This window comes from Helianthus annuus, chromosome 7 (genome assembly GCF_002127325.2).
Source record: "Helianthus annuus cultivar XRQ/B chromosome 7, HanXRQr2.0-SUNRISE, whole genome shotgun sequence".
NCBI classification, from domain to species: Eukaryota; Viridiplantae; Streptophyta; class Magnoliopsida; order Asterales; family Asteraceae; genus Helianthus; species Helianthus annuus.
The window spans coordinates 2717047-2738112 of record NC_035439.2 but is presented as its reverse complement, the minus strand read 5'-3'; the positions used below and the strand labels follow the sequence as shown (position 1 = coordinate 2738112).

Sequence of the window (21066 nt, the reverse complement as noted above, 5' to 3'; positions counted from 1 at the left end):
GCCGACGCTCTTAGTCGTAAAACTCACGTCAAGAGTATCCGTTGTTTCCAACTCGTCCACGATCTTCAAAATCGCATACGTAACGCTCAGTATACATCCGTTAATGAGGGTAACCTCTACAACGAGATGCAATGTGGTGCTGAAAATAGTCTCGTGTCCAAATCTGATGGCATTTTATACTATCTCAATCGCATCTGGATTCCCAACCGTGATGATCTTCGCAAATTCCTGATGAAGGAGGCCCATAACACGAAGTATTCTATTCACCCTGGTGCCGATAAGATGTATCATGATATGCGTACATCCTATTGGTGGCCTGGAATGAAGAAGGATATAGCCAGCTTCGTCTCAAAATGTCTCACATGTTCCAAAGTGAAAGCTGAACATCAACGTCCCTCTGGCTTACTCAAACAACCAAGAATTCCTATCTGGAAATGGGAGAGCATTGCCATGGATTTTATCACTAAGCTTCCTCGCACTACTGCTGGTCATGACAGCATTTGGGTAATCGTTGATCGATTGACCAAGTCAGCTCACTTCCTCCCTATTCGTGAAGATTTCAAAGTCGAGAAATTGGCTAAGGTCTACATGAAGGAGATAATCTGTCGTCATGGTATTCCCATCGACATCATTTCTGATCGTGATGCTCGCTTTACGTCTCGTCTCTGGCAAACTTTTCAATCTGCTATAGGTACTAAACTCAACCTTAGCACTGCCTTCCATCCTCAGACTGACGGTCAAACCGAGCGTACTATCCAAACCTTAGAGGATATGCTTCGTTCATGCGTAATAGATTTTGGTGGCAACTGGGATTCACACTTGCCCTTGGTCGAATTCTCGTACAATAACAGTTATCACGCGAGTATTCAAATGGCACCTTTCGAAGCATTGTATGGTCGTAAGTGTCGTTCGCCTATTTGTTGGCACGAGATTGGTCAAGCCCAACTCACCGGTCCCGAGCTTATACAAGAGACGACGGACAAGATTTTACAGGTTCGAGACAACCTATTGAAAGCCAGGAACCGACAAAAGAGTTACGCTGACAAGGGACGCAAACCTATGGAATTCGAGACAGGTGACTTCGTGCTTCTCAAGGTATCCCCTTGGAAGGGCGTGATTCGATTTGGCAAGAAAGGGAAACTCGCGCCTCGCTACGTCGGTCCCTTCAAAATTCTCGAGAGGATTGGCGAGGTTGCGTATAGACTAGACCTGCCTGAAGAACTCAGCAATGTACATCCTGTCTTCCATGTGTCCAACTTAAAGAAATGTTTAGCTGACGAAGGACTCCACGTTCCTCTCGAAGACTTGCAAGTCAACGAAACGCTTCACTTTGTAGAAAAACCGGTCGAAATCATGGACCAAGGAACCAAGCAATTGAGGCGCAGTCGAATTCCTATTGTCAAAGTTCGATGGGAAGGAAAACGTGGCGCTGAATTTACTTGGGAGCTCGAAAGCGAAATGAAATCGAAATATCCTCATCTTTTCCCTGAGTCTTCCTAAATTTCGGGACGAAATTTCCTAAAGGAGGGGAGACTGTAACGCCCTGTGTTTTTGTACTTTCTATTTATAGCTTGTCTTACTCGTGTTTCTAATTTTGGGAAGCTTTGTATCATTGTACTCGTTCCTTCTAGTACTCGTTGTAAACTCGAGATTTTGATCATGAATGAAAACTTGCATTTCCTTGTTACATACTATACATACACCATAATACGATTAATCATGAGATCATTTGATACTTCTTTGTGATACTTACAAACATATGTTGAACTTGTAAATATGTGACATATACTTATCACTTACAAACATGTTACATACTAGTACATTACACTTTTTACCTAGTTAAATCATGTTTTATTTCATATTTCACCTTGTTACAAGTTAGGGGAAACATTGTTGCATATTATTACACAACTTAAGTAACAAAATTACTCATTATAATGTTTTAAAAAAATAAAGAAATATGGCAGCCCAATTCAGCAAAATTCAGCCCCATATAGTTGGGTTTTGTGGGCTAGTTTCAAGGTGTAACCCCTTCTAAACACTTCCAAAGCCCAACCCATTGAAACCCTAATCCTTCCCCCTATAAATACCACTTATAACCAGCCTCCCTACCACTTTTGCAACACTAAAAACTCTCAAAACATCCTCCAAACCGTAGCTGAAAGCAAAGGTTCGAGCAGATTGACACCCCTTCACGAAAATGAGCATAACTCACTCAATTCTTATCCGATTCACTCGATTCTTTTTCCTACTTGCTTGTATAATCATGGGGTTCGATTCCTAGACTTCTCCTTGGAGAAATCAGACCTGGAATTGCTCCGAAATTGACCAAAAACTTTCTGTTTTGTTTCAAACTTATGCAAACTTCATCTAACTTGTGTGAAACACATCTCAAACCAATGTCCTAATGCTTACAACCCCTCTTATGGTTGGTTATGCTTAAAAACATGGTTGAGACATCTAAATCAGAGGTTAAAACCTCATAAACTTTCTGTTTTTAATTAGGGTTTTACCCACAAGTAATGTTCAAGTGTGAAACTTGTTGAATGTGTGATGGTTGGATTAGCTTGGGCTATCCTTCATAAGAATCCACTCATTACTTAATGTTTTGCTATAGATTAGTTGTTGTTAATACCTTGATACTTGTATGTTCATGACCCTCCTTGTTGTTTATAACAACAAGTGTAGTGGTGAACAATAGAGGTGCCTAAATGGAAGCTTGTTCTTCCTACCTCATGTATGTATTCTATGACACAAAGAGGTACCTAAATGGAGACATTAATCTCCTACCTCATGCTTGAATCTTAAGACTTGTAAACTATATAATATCTAAGTTATTCTATATGTATACATCTAAGTAACTAAGACTTGATGATGACTTAATAGTTATTTGTTAAGTGGACGTTACATCATCTATGACCATGCCCTTGTTACGACTCTAATGGATCTTAGAATCCATGAAATCATACCAACTCTTTTGAGTTTCAATAGTGTCAAGAACAAGAGTTATGTGTACAAGATGATTATTTTCACCTATGTTACTTTCTATATTTTAAAAACCCTGAATCTATAATCTTCCGTTATACGCCAAACTCACACACCTACGTTTCCTTGTGTAGAAGGACAAGGTGCTCCGAACTAATTCATCCACAAACTTGCTCTCGGAACTTCAAGTCACCACTTGTAAACCGTGAGTATACTCGTACTTTTCCCCTTTTTACTTTTACCACTTTCGGGGCGTAACATGTTTACCTATTGAAACTTACACATGAACTTTTGTCTAAACACATGAACATTCCTATAACATGCTTGTATATGTGATGACTTGATACTTTAAATTTGGGTGATTCTTATGTGTTGAACTTATCATTAACTTCGTACGAGCCAAACCTTGACATATGTAGCGCTATAGGATTAACGACCCGCCTCTACTGAAACTTTGGTTATGTCATGAGCAAGTTGCGTTTTCTTGGTTTGATATGTTATACACATGCCATATTTAATATTTATCTTGAATCGTATGCTTGCTATGAGGAATTGTTCACACTATTATCTTATGCTATGTTTGTACCAAACTTGTATACTCCCCTTTGCTTTTGCATTGAATTATTTTAAACATGTTACAGGTTGATGAGGACGATGCTAAGAAAAGAAATAGCGTTGATGCCTAGATACACATATCGACGTTAGGGTTTAATATGTTGTATCAAATTTTGTTATGTTATCATGTTGTTTTGTTAAGCTTGTTGTATTTGAATTTCTTGTAATGTCGACTATTTGAAGTTATGAAATGAAATGAAATTTGGATTTTCTAAATATTGTCACAAATAGCGTTATGATGTCTCTAGCAATCTTCACACTTCGTCTCATCCCAATGTTTCCGCCATTGGTTGGGGTGTGACATAGAGTTCCGGACATATCAGCTTTTACAACGCTTACACAATTCTAAAACCCTAACACGGTAAATAACAGAATTGACGCGTCCTCATACGACAAAAAGTATGGAGTCTACTTGACCCCATTCACAAATGGGTTTCCGCATACATACGTTCAAACATGCAAGACTTAAAAACACTTGTACAAATTGAACAAAAAACTTTGTATTCAAAAAATTCAAGCACCCACATGATGCTTAATGAATTTACATAAAGTTCCTATTCTATACAAGGGGAACACAAAAAGGAGGCACACTAGCCAACCTAAACCCTATTTTGTACCGCTGGTTCCCGCATCTCCTCCGGCACCACCAGCGGGTTCTTCCTCTTCCGCATCCGGATAAAGCATCCGCAAGCGGTCAACATAGTCCGCAGCCTCCAAACAATCGTCCAGTTCCCCTACACAGGCAAGGGGCGTATCATAAAAGGAGACTTCGGCCGCTTTAAGAAGCGACTCGGTGTCCACACCATGGAACCCGGATCGCTTATCAGTATAACCGCCTGCGGATAATACATTGATATCCCCAATGCAGCGGTTATAACCAGCTTTAAAGCCTGCATCACGCGCGCGATCCTTGACCAGATCCAAACCAGCCGCGGTCTCAGGGGCATTCATGATAGCCTCAACAATCTGCAATAAAAGGATCATAAGTCTTGGATACTAATCCAAGCAAATGTAAAGGCAACGGATACTTACACGCGCGATTCCGTGAGTCCGCAACCACTCACGGTCAGCCTCCAACTGGTCAACAGAGGACACCAAGGCATCCTTGGCCTCAACAGCGGCATCAGCCCGCTTCTCCGCAACAGACACGCGGGCAGTAAGGTCTGTAACCGCGACCTCCCGAGCCTGAACCTCAGCCTGTCAAAAAACAGTAAACCGTTCACACGATAAACATTTACGAAACAAGGAAGAAAGTAACAAAGTTAAAGAAACATACCTGCAGGCTGGTAACAACTTTGTCCAAATGAATGCGCTCCGCATCCGCCTCTTCAAGAGCCTTAGAAGCACGGCTCTCCCTCTCTTCAGCCTCCTCAAGGGCTTTCGCGGCCCGAGCCCCGGCTTCTTTAGCCTCTTCAAGCGCCTTCAGGGCGTCGGCCTTCGCCTGCAGCGCTTTAACAGAAATGGCCTCAGCCGCAGCCTTCTCCTGGCTCAAGGTCACATTCGCCGCCTTGGCATTCGTCAACTCCTGCCGAGCATGAAACAGAATGTCATTCTGCTTAGCCCAAGATTCATTCCACTTCTTGCGCTCATTGGACATTTTTTCATTCCAACTCTTGCGCTCATCAGCAAGAAGCTTAGCAAGGGTACGCACCTGTTTCAGCTGGGCAGTGGCAGCCCATTCAGAAGTCTGCTTCTGCTTTTCCTTGTCCTTCTCGAGCTGCTCCGCACCCGCACGAGCAGCCTAGACCAACTTTTCCGCTTCCGCCCGCATACGAGCAGCCTCCTCCTCGCGGCGACCCAACACCTTGTAGTCTTCCAAGATTGCATTCGCCACAATAGAAGACCCAATTAACATTGTTGAGAGCTGGTTTATGCGCAGCTCACGGGGTGCAGCGCGGGCTCGCTCAACCTCAAAGGGGGTGCCTAGACCACCCAGAATCTCCTTGCATGCCGAAGGGTCATTGGAAATATCATCCCCCTGCATAACAGTCCAGGGGGGTCGGTGATACACAGTACTGCGACCCTGGGTGTAAGTGCGGTAGTAATACTCCAACTCAGACTCCCCAGGCTGAATTGAAGGCCCATCATACCCCGCACCACCGGCAGACGAGCCGGTACCCTTATCAACAGGAGACTTCTGCGGCTCAGCATCATGCTGCCGCGCTTCAGCGCCAGTTTTTTGCGGTTCGGCATCAGAATGCTGCTTCCCAGTATCAGCGAACCGCACACTCAAATTGTCTCCCTCATTGGGGGAGATCAGATTGTTGGACGAGTCAACAGTGTCAAATATCTAGGTCGCAGCATTCTCTGCGGTACCCTCTGTCCGCACCGTCGACTCCGACACCACCTTGGCAGGGGGTATCGATGGCACTTCAGTTGCACCCGCATCCGTGGCACGCGGGGATGACCCTGGAGCATCAAAGATAGAGACATCTTCATCTTGAAGCTCTACAAAAAACAAAGTCAAATAGCTATCAAAAACAAGTTACACATAACAGTTAAAGACAAGCTAGCCTACACTTACCAACGACAACCGCAGGTTTTTTCTGCGTCGGAGCAGACCTTTTGGTTACCAGTCTCCGACGTTTGGTTTCAACACCACCAGCAGCTTTCTGCTCTGGCCTTCTCTTCTCACCAATAACAGGGGGACCCGCAGCTGTCCCTCTCGCGACCGTCTCTTCTGCCTGCTTCTTCGCAGCACCAGAACGCGACCCCGCAGCTGTACCCAAACCCTCAAGGGTATCAGATACTATCACATAATCCTTGTATCGACGAAAAGAAGAGTGAGAGATACCTGCCGCCTGCGGCACCAGATGAGGCACAACAGTGACCTCCTTTATCTTCTTTTGGCGAAAGCGCACGCCCTTCACAGTTTGCCTCTTTGGCACACCTTTCGCTTCGGGGTCCCCTAAGGCCCCAAGATCACCTGCATGGAATCAATCCAAAGGGTGAGTCAATAAACCAACATTATCATCACAAGTGAAAAAGCTTCCAAATTATACCTTTGCCTGGCGGCAACTCAACTGCCAGTGCGGCCTCAGTAGGCACCCGGAAGTTACTACGGATGATAGCATTATGATCCTCCTCACCATCCGCACAAACTACGGCCTCAACCGTCCCAAGGAAATCCGGGGCAAACATCCTCCATGCGAGAGCATCCTCTGATAACACATAAAATCAGTACCGCAAAAAAAGAATAGGGAACTTAAACACATGAAGAGTACGTACCACCGCTTTTCTCCCGCACCACGGGTCTCGAGTTCTTGTTCCTCCTAGTCAACATCATACGCAACAACCACAGTTGCGTGTTGGTCAGCTTCACAGACTCAATAGTCTGAAGCTGCGGAAACCACTGCACTGATTTCAAGCTGGGCATCGCAATGGTCTCCCCTATGATCGTCTCGGTCACGTTCCGAAACGTCATGTCTGCAACAATGGCAGCAGCCTTGACGTAGAAGAATTTCTTCTTCCACATCGTCATCCCCTTGGGAGGAGTCATCAGCTTGGGGCTACCGTCTCGTTGACGGAAAGAAAAGAAACCCAATGATACAGTCATCTGATAAAACCGTCGGAAATCTCCGACGGTAGGCTCTATACCAAGAGCACGGAAGGTGAACTCAAAATTACGAATCCGAATCATCCCAAACGGACTCACTTGAGAAATGTGGACCTTGTACCACTCCAAGACATCCACAACAAACACCGTCAACGGTAACCGGAGATTACAGTCACCAAAAAAGTCGGCCCACATGGTCACATAACCGGCCGGAGCGTCGGCACCAGTATCACCCTCCGATGGATACTGAGCCCCATACTCAGGGGGCATTTGGACATCAAGCATAAGACGATCAAAGGTTTTTCTGGTCCACTTCAACGCCGGTAATCCACCACCGGCAGCCCCCTCTTCTTCTTCTTCAACCACTACCGGCTGTTCAGGGTTTTCACCCTCCACATTGTGTGGACTAGATGGTTCAGCCATCAAGAATATCAAAGAAACAGAAGATGGTGAACAGAAAAACTAGAAACCTCACCGGAATTTCAGAAAAAGTCGTCGGAGAAGACAAAGAACAAGGTTTCTCTCACCGGCAAAATTTTGAAATTTCGAACAAGTGAGGGGAAACCACGAACGGTTTCCCCTTATATACCCATCGCAATTAATGTGGAGGGAGAAAACAAATCATCACGTTCAAAAAGCGCGAATCATATGACACCACGTGTCAAGCGCCGTTTTCGCTGACAGTTATCACGCGCGCGTGGCCGCCCACGCGCCTGACAAAAGAGACGTTTACACTATTCGCTACAGTGCATTTAATGCCTCGGGTAGTGCAAACGTCCTTTCATTTCAGCACATGCCAGGAAGATCTCACCAACTTCCACCAACTCACACGTGAGATCAGCCACGTATGCAACAAAAAGCGACTACATTATCCAATTATAAGCGGCATGCGGTTTCTCTGGTATACCGCACCATAACCCATACCGCATGTCGTTTTTTAACATACCCCTAAAAATAGGTAAAAATATATATCTCTACACTATAAGGGGGTATAATACCTATCCGCACTACCCACGAGCACACGTGGAATATGCGGACATGACACACACGAGCCCGTTCAGGTGTGTCAGATGCTCAGAACCAGCGTAGTCCGTTGGACTGAACCGCATCTCAGACACAGGGGAACCGCATTACCTTCATTCTCTTCAAGCTTCAAATCCCTCCTGTCCGGTTCACAACCGCAGAGGGTACATGAACACCTTCTTTAACAAAAGGAAGGAAGGGAATGTACGCGAACGCACATCAGCAACCCTGTCTCCTGAACCTTCAAGAGCTACATCCAAGCCACACCCGCTTCGAGCAAATGTGGTAATGCAAAACCACAGACACTCACGAGGAGCTACGGACATAACCATAGCTTCCGCAGAGTGGTTGCTACGGAAGAGCCAAGCTCACTCCACATCACCGAGCAATGCTACTGCAAGGCAAACTCGGTATTGGAGCGGGAAGGTAAGTGGCTCCAAAACGAACGCAGATAAGCGCTCTAAACGAGCCCTCGTCGAACAACAAGCGTCCGAACAGCGGTAACAAGTCTGCTTATGACTTTGTTTGCCCGCCTATGGGCCGCATAGAATAAACAATGGGGGGCATACCCTTGCCTATGACCATGTTTATTTACCCATAGTACGAATATACATTGTTCGACCAAACATGGCCAACAATGACGCAACGAGGTAACCGCAAAGAACGTGCGGTTACTAGAGAGCTATGACGACGAACACGAAAACCCAACAAAAAAGGGATCGTCGTCTCGTGACCAGATGCTGAACATAGAGCTTGAGCAAAGCACTTGCAAGCATCAACTACTTTTGATCCCAGTCTCAAAGATTGGTCCAAAAAGTTTCTTTTCTTCTTCATGCACCAACTCAACAATTGGTATGAAGAAAAGACAACCTTTAAAGGATGGGAAACCTCTGCACACCTTCAAACCACCATCTCAGAGGTTGGTTCGAAGTTTGTGCAGCATTACTAACAAAGTCTCCAAGAGACCTTCGGCACAACAACAGGTGGCAAGCCACCTGGTGACATAAATCGGCTGAGAATTTCGCATCAGACGAGATTCCTTCACCGATACGGAAGAGGCGTCAGATGACCCTTCCAGACCTCCAGCTTGATTTACATACAGAAAAGACCACACATGGTCTAGGATCTTCTCCAGACTCCAAACTACCTTCCAAACACCATAGTCCAGTACTCCTCCCACATACAACTTGTATGTGGCAGCAACACTAGACTGGGGGGACTTGAAGGGGTATGGTCCCAGATCTCGCGTCAGCATTGACCGCGAGTGACCATTACCCTTATCAAAACCCCCACTAGCTAACAACCTACTTGTGCCCATGCGGGAACGCGTCGGCACAAGGGTTGAATCCAATCTATCTAGTAACGAAGGAGGACTTACATGGAACATGAGAACGGTAGAGTGATGCGACATAGCATCACATCTGGTGTATGAAAACGGAAGTATTCACAGCGATGCGGCATCGCACCGCATCCAGTGAACACTTCTATCAATACAAGAAAGCCTTACCTTAGGCATAGAAGAAGATGAACGTAACGGTGCGGCTGACACCGCACCATACGGGCATTTTCGTCACGACAAGGGATGCAGGCAAGACGACGATGCGGCTAGCACCGCATCTCGCGTATTCCTTGATCACAAGTAAGAGACGCGGTAACTTCAGATGTTACCGCACATAGCGATGCGGCTTGCACCGCATCCTATGCACTCAAGCAAGTGGGACTGACACCACAGTGCAAGTGGCACCAATGGCAGTTACCTGTCAGAGCTACGTAAGCAATGGACTGACGTGGCGTAACCTCCACAACCGACAAGCCTGACACACCTGAAAAGGTGCAGCACGTCGTCAGTCCATCCATCATCATCCTCCTTCACTCCTCGGCTATAAATACCAACCCCAAACCAGGTTTGAGGTATCTCTTCACAACTCTCTCACTACTACTACTATCTTACTTTGCTTCCCAAGCAAACTACTGATTCTCACGCCGGAGAGTGGTAACAAGGAGCACCCCCCACCCCATCCTCCTTGTTACGAGTCACGGCTTGTTTCCTTGTGCAGGAGATCAACCACCGGTGATCCAGCCAGCGATCCTCGAGAGGAAGGGATTAACCCTTCTTGACGAGACCAGTGTGTTAACCCTGCCCGGTTAACCATTGTTTCATCAACAGTTGAAGAGAAGTTTGTCTTGTCCCTTTGGCAGCGAGCTGTGTTTGAGTGTTTGCGAGCCCCCATGCTCAGGATTTCCTGTTTGTTGTTCCTATCGAAGGTTTAGGGTAATGTATGTCGGCTGTTGAATATCGGGCTATCCTCAAGTACCGGCTGATGATACCCTTTTTCCTGGTTGATGACCCGTGTCTTGTATGTCGGAAGTGTTGCTTGGATTCTTTTGGGGAGCATGCAGTCCATTGCAAAAAATTACCGAGCTTTAAATATCGACATGATTTAGTTCGAGATGTGCTTTATGATGTCCTTAAGTAGGCAGGGATCTCGGCAAAAAAGGAAGCTCCGATGAACTTCTTGACCGATCATTTAGAAGGGAGATCTACCCTACGGCCCGTTGACATTCTTGTTTTTTGATGGGAAGGAGGGAAACATGCGTGTGTCGATTTGACAGGTATGTCCCCCCTCGTTGGGCTAAGGGACCACGGGTTTGTGGCGGGACAGACAATAATCAAGGCAGACGCGGGCAAAGAGCTAAGCACGAAAAATCTTGAATCGAGAATCAGCACGTGTTCGCCCCGTTCGCTTTCGATACCTTTGGCGCTCTCGCCCCTGATGCGGTACGGTTCCTCAAGCGGGTTCAGCATGTGTTAAGCAGTAACACCGAGTATGTTAAGGGGCAGAATTTTATGTTTAGCAGGGTAGGGTTTGCTATTCAAAAGGAGATAGCGGCGCAACTTGTTGCTCGTCAAGCTGCCATTAGTCTGTAATCGTCTCTGTTTTAAATGATAACAATAATAAAAGTTGAAAAAAAGGAAATTACAATATACAAGAACTAAACAAGCACCAAGTAAGGCTCTAAAGTACCTATAATTCAGTAGTTAGCATGAAAACCAAGATATATGATGTGTACCACATACTCAACCCAAACAAGAGTTAAAGCTTTAAGATAGTTGCCTATGCAAACTTAACTTAAAGCACCAAAAATTAGCCTAACAAACCCTATAAAAAGTTCACACATCAAACATCATTAACAAACTTCATTATTATAAGGAAACATAGCGATCAAATAATGCTTAAGATGGTTAAAGACGTAAATGTTATCACACATGAAGTCATTCTCTTTTAACATATCTAAAAACCATAATCATGAAAGCTATCTTTTTTAGACTGGTATTCATCTATATGTTTTGTTTATACTATAAAAAATGACAACTTAATTACATTGTCAGAATTATCTTTACAACGTACGAAACCTGATCCATACACATGTGCACTTTGTTTTCACTAAAGTCTCATGTACGTATGTTTGGTTTAATTACGAAAATAAAGTGGTTACACACTTAAAATTTATATATGGTGCAGATCATGAGAGAGTCACAAAATTACTTGAGAAGGAAATTTTAATCAAAAGAGTAAACTCTTATTTTGGTTCATGTGGTTTGGGCATTTTTGTCATTTTAGTCTAAATCTCAAACGTTTTAAATCTTGGTCTCTGTGGTTTCACTTTTATTGTCATTTTAGTCTAAAATTCAAATTACCTTCTATTTTACTATTAAAACTGGTTATTTTGTCTTTATCCTTAGGGGCAAAATAGTCATTTACATTTTATAAATAAATACAGACCTACTAGTCAACCATCCCCATCTCTCTCTCTCTCCCAGATATGCACCATCTTAGCTCTCTCTCTCTCTCTCATATCTGTAAACCTAAGTCTTGACATCCACAAACCACCATCAATCTCCTTTATAATCACCGCAACATCATCAACAACCACCATCATCACCCCCGTCAATCACACCCACCACCGTCACCGTCAACAACCACAACCGTCACTGTACCCATTAAATGCCACCACCGTCGCCACTCGAAAACCCTAAACCTACCACCACGGATCTGTGAGACCTGTAACACAGCTCAAAGAATCATTTTTTTAATCGTCGTCGCTGCTACTTCTGTTCCGATGAGCCACTGCAGTTTCGGCGAGAGTTGTTCCGATCTGAATTGGTTCCGGCGCAAGCTTCTGTTCTGATCTCACCCCTTTATACGCAGGTTCGATCTTTCACCAGGTAACAATCAACCACCCATTTGAACGCAGGTATGGTTGATATCCACAGTTCCGGCGAGAGTTGTTCCGATCTGAATTGGAGGCGGTGGTGGTTGCAGTTGTTAGAGGGTTGAATTTAGGTTTTTGATTTTGGGTGGATTTGTTTGATAGAGGGTTGAATTTAGGATTTAGATTTTGGGGGAAAATGTTATGGACTAATACCATTGCAAGGTATGGGACTTGTCTCACATCGGTTGTATGGGCAACTGATGTAGGGTTTATATACCAAATGGGCTATCTCACCCACCAGACTAGTCTTTTGGGTTGAGTTCTCTCGTTTGGTATGTAACGTTGGTATCAGAGCCAGAACTCGGAGTGGTGGCCCATAGAGTGGTGGCCTGGAGAGAGCCAGCCGTGACCAACATGGCCGTGACCAACGAGGCTCGGAGTGGTGGCCTGGAAAGAGCCAGCCGTGACCAACGAGAACGTTGGCCCTTAAGGAGGGTCGATTGTTATGGACTAATACCACTGCAAGGTATGGGACTTGTCCCACATCGGTTGTATGGGCAATTGATGTGGGGTTTATATACCAAATGAGATCTCTCACCCACCAGATTAGTCTTTTGGGTTGAGTTCTCTCGTTTGGTATGTAACAAAAAAGGGGATGATGTTGGTGATTAGGTATCTGTGTGTGTTTATAGAGAGAGAGAGAGAGAGAAACAGATCACCGGGCAGAAGGGGGAAAGAAGAAAATGAGAGGGGGTGGGTAGTTGGCAAGTGGGTAAAATGACCAAAATGCCCTTCAGAAAAGGACAAAAAACTAGTTTTTTAGAAATCTGAATTGACTTTGCTTTTGAACTAAAATGGTAACAAAAATGAAACCACAGGGACCCAGATTTAAAAAGTTTGATATTTACACTAAAATGATAAAAGTGCTCAAACCACATGGATCAAAATGGCAGTTTACTCTATTCAAAATAAATTATTAATTTTTTTTTTTGACATCTTAAGCTATAAAAAGTATCGATACCAAAGACTAAACAAACAAATATTGAAATCGAACACCGATATTGATATCAAACCCATGAATTTTTTTAGAGTAAACTGCCATTTTGGTCCCTGTGGTTTGGGCACTTTTGCCATTTTAGTCCAAATCTCAAAATTTTTACATCTGGGTCCCTGTGGTTTGCATTTTGTTGCCATTTTGGTCCAAAACTCAAAAACCCCCTTTTTTAACTGTTGAAAGCTGGTTGTTTTGTCTTTTTATGCAAGGGCATTTTTGTCCATCTCAATTTATATAAACTTTGTACTCTCTTTCTAACTATACACTGCAGACCCCATCTTCATCTTCATCTTAAATCCCTACCCTCCCCAAAATCACCCACTGAGATGATCTTCTCCAATGGGTTAATACACTAACACACATACATCCACATTAAAACACAATTCAACATCCAGATCCAAAGCTACAAAACTTATTTTCAAACGAGATAGATCTGAAATAAGAGAACCGGAACAAGATAAGCGGAGAAAACGAAGACGGAGACGAAGAGAACGCAACCTACGAACGATAAGAACGCCCTTGATGCAGCTTGAAGGTCTCTCTCTAGTTTCTCTCTCTAGAAATGTTGTTCAAAGTGGTGAAGACAGAGAGAGAGCGGCGATTATGGTAGTGGAGCGTTGAATCTGTTGTTCCGTTCGGGAATGGTGGTGCGAGATCTCCGATTTTGTGCTTCGTTGGGATTCGTTGCAGGGGATTCGTTGTCGACGACGGCTTCTCATCCACAACACCCAAACTCCATCTTCCATTAACACCCACAATCGATGACAATGCGGGATTGCCGGCAGGGATCCATTGGTGGCAGAATGTGGTGGAGCTAGGGTTTAAAGGGTGGGGATGAAGGTGGTGAGTGGAGATTTGTACGGTGAGGTGGTGGTGGTAGTGGCACTGGTGAGAAGGGAGAGGAGGTGGCGGTGGCGGTGGTGAAGTTCATGGAGGCGGTGGTGCTAGAGAGAGGAGAAAGTGGTGGTGGTGGTGAGAAGCAGGTATCAGTTTCTTATAAAGAGAAAGAGGAAAAGGAGAGGGAGAGAGGGTGGGGGCGGGGTGGGTAGTTGGGCAAAATGACCAAAATGCCCATGAGGAAAAGGACAAAAATTAGTTTTTTTTTTTTAAATCTGATCTGATTTGAGTTTTGGACCAAAATGGCAACAAAATGCAAACCACAGGGACCCAGATGTAAAAAGTTTGAGATTTGGACTAAAATGGCAAAAGTGCCCAAACCACAGGGACCAAAATGGCAGTTTACTCATTTTTTTATATTTGTTTTATGTATACCTTGTGTAAATATTATAATTAGTTGTTTTTTATTCGTTCATCAGCAAGCAAACAGTAAAGATATATATATTTTAGGCACACACGAATTGACTTGCAACAGAATTACAAATAAAAAGCAGCCACGAATCGACAACCGATGGCGTCTACAACAACAGTCACAAATCTGACCTCTTTTCTCCTTGTGGGTCTCGCTATTTTCTTGTTTTACAGACACCCTTCTTCTTCTCTCACTCCAAACATCATGTCTCAACAACAACAAACCCCCAAATCCGTTCACCAATTCACCGTCAAGGTAACTCCTAATCGATTCATGTGTTTATCTTCTTGATTCTTACTTCAAAGTGATTACTTTTTAGAGTAAAATGGTCCTGAGATTATATATCACTTTTGCCACTTGTTACAAAGACAAAAAAGAATTTTTTTGTATCCGGGTCGGTTTCATTTTTGTTGTCATTTTCATCGTATCGGCAAGTTAGAAATTTCTGCCCTTTTTGTCCTTTTTCTCGTTTAAACGGTGGTGTTTCTGATGGAGTTCATACATAATATGACGATTATACCCTTTATTTTTTTAAATGGAATTTCTTTGTCATCATTGTATATTAATTATTTTTCGTGTTATGAATTTACATCGAGATAGTTGATAAACGGGTTTGCTACCCCTTTTTTAATAGCAAAACTAAGTCTTTAAATGAGTAAAATGACTAAAAGGCGATAAATTTCTAACCCAGCTTACCAATTGGATAGAAATGGCAATAAAAATGAAACCTAATGGATCCATATATAAAAAGTTTTATTTTTGATCAAAGTGGGTAAAAAAAACCTAAACTCAGGCACTATTTTGGCATTTTACTCTACTTTTTATATAGATATTTGAAGAATATATGTAATAATGTAATTGGGTTTAGTTTTAGTTACAAAATTGGTGTAGAAAAAATCTGAGAATTTGAAAAAAAAAAGTCAAACTTTGACTTTATATGATCCTTTGAATTGTGGAACTGTGGAAGTATGAATTTATATGGGTTTATTGTGAATTATTTTTGTAGGATATTCGCGGAAATGAGGTGTCATTGAGCTCTTACAAGGGGAAGGTTCTTTTGATTGTTAATGTTGCATCTAAATGGTAAATAGCTCGATTTTTGGTTATACTTTTTTTTAGGGTGTACCTATTGGCACACCCAAATGCCTATATGCACACCAAAAAGGGCTTTTTTGTCCTATATGCACACCCTGCAGTGTCGAGCTGTGGCCAAGCGCGACGTTTTGGTCCGGTCAACCAGACAAAAGATTGACGGGTCTGTTGACCGGATCAAAACGCCGAGCTTTGGCTGCGTTTTGGTCCTGTCAACCAGACAAAAGACTGACCAGGTGTCTGGTAGACAGGACCAAAACTGGCCAAAGCTCGGCGTTTTGGTCCGGTCAACAGACCCGTCAGTCTTTGTCTGGTTGACCGGACCAAAATGCCGCGCTTTGAGTATCATAAATCAAGCATGCAAAAAAACTTGTTGGTAGTCACTAAAAGTATGATATTGTCAAGATTTTGGTTTAGAAGTGTCTTTGATTATCATAAATCAAGCATATAAGATGATAAGAACACTGTTCAGTTTATAACTAGTAATTAACAGTCTGATTCTGATCATGTAATTTAGTTCAAAGAAAAACCGAAGCAGATTTTTATATTATTGATGATCTATGTTTTTCATACTTTCATAATTTGTAGTGTATTTCTTGATTTTCTTTAATTAGTTGATTACTATGATAAGCAGTGGAGTAATCTCGTCTGCTGATAAATTCGCTTTCGGTTTCCTTATTTCTGTATTTTAGCTCTCTTACAAGTTACATAACCTGCAAAACTTAATTAATAAAAATAAGAGTAAATTACGATTTTGGCACCTGTGGTTATATCACTTTTACCCTTTTAACCCAAAAAAGATTTTTTTTAACATCTGAGCCCCCAACGTCTTTTTTTCTAACCTTTTTGGCCCCTAACGTCTTTTTTCTAACCCTTTTGGCCCCTAACATTTAATGGATGGGGTTAGTGTTAGGGGCCAAAAGGGTTAGAAAAAAAGACGTTGGAGGCGCAGATGTTAAAAAATTCTTTTTTGGGCTAAAAGTGTAAAAGTGATATAACCACAGGGGCCAAAATCGTAATGTGGGAGTATGTAGTTCTTGATCAAGAAATTCAAGACGTATCTCGAGTTTGTTACATCATTATTATGGCATTTATTTTTTTCTGATGTATAGTTGAAATAAACAGTTGGGTGATTATGGTTGAGGATATCCTTATCTTCTTAATTTATTTATTACATGTATGTATGTATGTCAGCTGCAAGACTAATGTCATTACTACCTCCATATCGGAAGAGTCCACGTTTGACTTATGAAAGTCAAATACATCATCTTTTAGTTTTGAAATCATCAAACATCAGGGCCTTTTGTGTATAGTAATTTTGTTAGTACATTAAATTGTATTTTCGATGTGAAATGTCGGACATTAATGTTTTTTTCTCAGTCCCATGATCCGAGTCGAGTTCTGACCTTTAATGGTCAAAATGATATAACCTATTAACTTAAAGGTTGATAAAATTCTGCTTTGAGTAAACTGCCATTTTTGGTCCCTGTGGTTTGGTTACTTTTGCCACTTTAGTCCAAAATTGAAACCTTTTGCATCTGGGTCCCTGTGGTTTCAGTTTTATTGCCATTTTGGTCCAAAAATGAAATTAGGTCATATTTGTCTTATAAAATCCTGTAATTTTGTCCTTTACCTCATGGGCAAATCAGGTCATATTTGTCTTATAAAATATGGTATTTATTTATAAAAAAGAAATGACCATTTTGCTTATGCGGAAAAGGACAAAATAGCAGGATTTTATAAGACAAATATGACCTGATTTCATTTTTGGACCAAAATAGCAATAAAACTGAAACCACAGGGACCCAGATGCAAAAGGTTTCAGTTTTGGACTAAAGTGGCAAAAGTAACCAAACCACAGGGACCAAAATGGCAGTTTACTCTTCTGCTTTTATAACAGAGAAAAAAATCCAAAAGCACCTTAAACTATCAGAATAATTACAAAATAGAACAAACTGGCACCAAAAACTCACATTAGTTAATTTAGTTGGCAAACTCCAACACCGTTATCCATTTAATTGTCTATAAAACCAGTGGCGAAGCTTGCCCTCGAAAACCGGGGGGGGGGGGGGGGGGGGGGGGCTTTCTATACGAAAACTACATATATAACACTACTGAGCGAAAAATTCGCCCCCCCCCTCCGGCCCCACTTATCCTGCGCCCCTGTTTAAAACTCACTTGTTTGGTTTAGTAACACTATACAACTTTTTTTCCTGTAATTAGTATCTAATCCTTTCGTTATATATAGTGGACTAACGGAGTCAAACTACAAAGAGTTGAATATATTGTACCAAAAATACAAAGATCAAGGTACGTTTATCGTTATTGTGCATGAACTAGATCCATTTTTTCTGATAATTTAAACGGTTTCATGGTTTTGATGTATGTGACTTTCATATTTGTTGGCAGATTTTGAAATCTTGGCTTTTCCATGCAACCAGTTTCTTAGGCAAGAGCCAGGAACAAATGAAGAAATTCAAGAGACCGTATGCACGAGATTCAAAGCCGAGTTCCCGATATTTGACAAGGTATTCTTTGATGGTTCAGTTTTCAAGCAAAGTTCTTTATAGAGTAAAATGTGATTTTTCGTCCCTGAGGTTTGGCCACTTTTGAGACTTTCGCCCAAAGGTTTGTTTTCCCGCATCTGGATCCAAAAAGTTTGCTCGTTAACTCCCATCCATTTTTCTCTGTTAAGTCAGGGGCATTTTGTCTTTTTTGTTGACTTAAAGGGCGATTCGGTCTTTTTCACTTTATGTAAAAAGACTGAATACCCCTAAAAAAGAGCAAATTGCCCTTAAAGTTAACGAAAAAGATAGAAATACCCCTGAATTAACGAAAAAAATGGACGGAGTTAACGAGCCGGATGAAAATGGTGGGATTTCAAACCTTTTAGATCCAGATGCGGAAAAACAAACCTTTGGACGAAAGTCGCAAAACTGGCCAAACCTCGGGGACAAAAAATGGCATTATTGCACATTCCATTTTCAAAATCTTCGAAAAAGAAAGAAACTTTGCAACGAGTATGAGATATTCAAAACTGTAAATTGTTGCAATATTGAAGAGATAGAAGGAGAAATTTGTATATCTAAAAGAAACAATCTTGGATCGTTGCAGATTGATGTCAACGGAAACAATGCAGCACCCCTTTACAAGTTTTTAAAATCCGAGAAAGGTGGTTTCTTGGTTGATGGCATAAAATGGAACTTCACCAAGTTCTTGGTGAACAAAGAAGGAAAAGTTATCCAAAGATACGGTCCTCGAACCCCGCCTCTAGAATTCGAGGTTAGTTTGAAAAAGGAAGAGTAAAATGCCGTTTTCGTCCCTGAGGTTTGGCCAGTGTTGCGACTTTCGTCCAAAGGTTTGTTTTTTCGCATCTGGATCCAAAAGATTTGAAATCTTGTCATTTCATCCAGCTTGTTAATCCATTTTCTCCTTTAAGTCAGGGGTATTTCCGTTTTTTTTTCGTTAACTTAAAGGCCAATTCGGTCTTTTTCACTTTATGTAAAAAGACCGAATACCCCTAAAAAAGACTGAATTGCCCTTTAAGTTAGCAAAAAAGATAAAAATACCCCTGACTTAACGGAGAAAAATGGATGGAGTTAACGAGCCTGATGAAAATGGCAAGATTTCAAACCTTTTGTATCCAGATGCGGAATAAACAAACCTTTTTACTAAAGTTGCAAAACTGACCAAACCTCAGGGACGAAAATGGCATTTTACTCAAAAAGAAAAACGCAAAATATAGGTTTTGGTTTCTGGGAATCTGGGTTACTGATTTCTTGAATTGGTTCTTTGATAATGTACAGAAAGATATTCAAGATCTGTTGAGTTCGTCATCATCTTAAGAGACAAGGTGTGTCGTTTCGTGCCCGATTAATAAAGATTTTAAAGCAGTTAAATTTATCTGTTATGGGAACTATTTGGACCAAGTTTATGTGTAATGTTGTGAACTTGATTGGTTTCTTGCAGAAAAGAGATAATAAACAATGGGATGTGCACTTGAAGATTGGTGGTTTTGGTGTATGTTTTAGTGAATGTCTCTTTATGATGTTTTTATTGTATGTGCTTATGTGTTTGTAGTTGATGAAATAAACAATACTTCTATCTTCTCTTTTGTGCTAGAAAACTATAGCCTATTATATATCCAATTTCACACCCTTTTACTATAATATTTTATTCTACCATAAGAATTTAAAATGCATTTAACTTATGATTATTATCGATTCATCTTTCAACTACATATTCATTTGTTTTGATCTTAGGAATATAATCATTGAACTAATTATGAGTATGATCTAAAATTAAAAATCGTCCCTTAGAGTATTAGTATAAGTATCATATAAGTATATAACCCTTATGGTTTACATTTAGTTTTAATAAACCCTATACTTTATAAATTTATTTTACTATTATTAGTAGTATTATTTTATAAATTTAAATCTGATTGACTTGCGAGTCAACACGTCACAAAGGGAGTACGTTGTTTAATGTTTTTACATTTAATTTTTGTTCTGTTTACGTTTTGGTATTAATTTTGCAATTCAACGCTTTTACGTCTATTTTTTATTTGGTATAACGTTCCCGCCGCAACACGCGAGTCTTAACTACTAGTATTAATAAAAATTACATTCCATAAAACATATACAAAGTTAATCATATTTTGATCTTCATTTCTTGGAGCTCCAATCCTTCAATCCATAGTAAAGCCAGCCCAAATTCCTTCCGTCTACGAGTCCAATTCTACCGTTAGGAGTCCAACATATGCATATCTTATTAGTGGCCGTAAACGAATCGCACGTTTAGCGAACAATTCATGAACTGTTTGGCGGAAAGTTCGTTTACGTTCGTTCGTTTAATAAATGAACGAACATGAACAAGAAATTATGTTGAATTAGTTAATTGAACGAACACGAACAGAGGTCTCGTTCGTTTGATTGTGTTTGTGAACGTTCGGTAAAGTTTTCGTAAACATTCGTTAATTTATGCTTGTTCATGTGCGTTTGTTTATGTTGTTTATTTAAGTTTTTGTACATTCATTTATTTTATCTAAAGTTTTTATATTCTTTAGTTATTAATTTATCTTATTACTCTAACAAATAAAATAGGAAACTCTATTTCCACATTTTTTATGCATCGCTCCTTTTTTCTTCTCATTATTCACATCGACGAATACGAGCGACCTCCTTCTCATGATTGAAGCCTCAAGTTCCCCCACTG

At 41.4% G+C, this 21066-nt stretch overlaps 1 protein-coding gene across 1 annotated transcript; it reads left to right on the top strand.

Moving 5' to 3' along the window:
- The first annotated feature begins 14768 nt into the window (after positions 1–14768).
- LOC110867581 (probable glutathione peroxidase 2) lies at positions 14769–20018 on the top strand. The gene is made up of 7 exons (XM_022116557.2): positions 14769–15012; positions 15764–15840; positions 18098–18159; positions 18259–18377; positions 18964–19131; positions 19656–19702; positions 19819–20018. The coding sequence occupies exons 1-6, from the start codon at positions 14857–14859 to the stop codon at positions 19692–19694; spliced, it is 621 nt and encodes a 206-aa protein (XP_021972249.1). The 5' UTR covers positions 14769–14856; the 3' UTR covers positions 19695–19702; positions 19819–20018.
- Positions 20019–21066: the final 1048 nt, after the last annotated feature.

Coding starts and splice junctions, on each gene's coding strand:
- LOC110867581 (XM_022116557.2), top strand. CDS start 14,857: ATGGCGTCTACAACAACAGTCACAAATCTGACCTCTTTTCTCCTTGTG. Junction 18,160..18,258: donor CCAAAAATACAAAGATCAAG/GTACGTTTATCG, acceptor ATTTGTTGGCAG/ATTTTGAAATCTTGGCTTTT. Junction 18,378..18,963: donor AGTTCCCGATATTTGACAAG/GTATTCTTTGAT, acceptor GGATCGTTGCAG/ATTGATGTCAACGGAAACAA.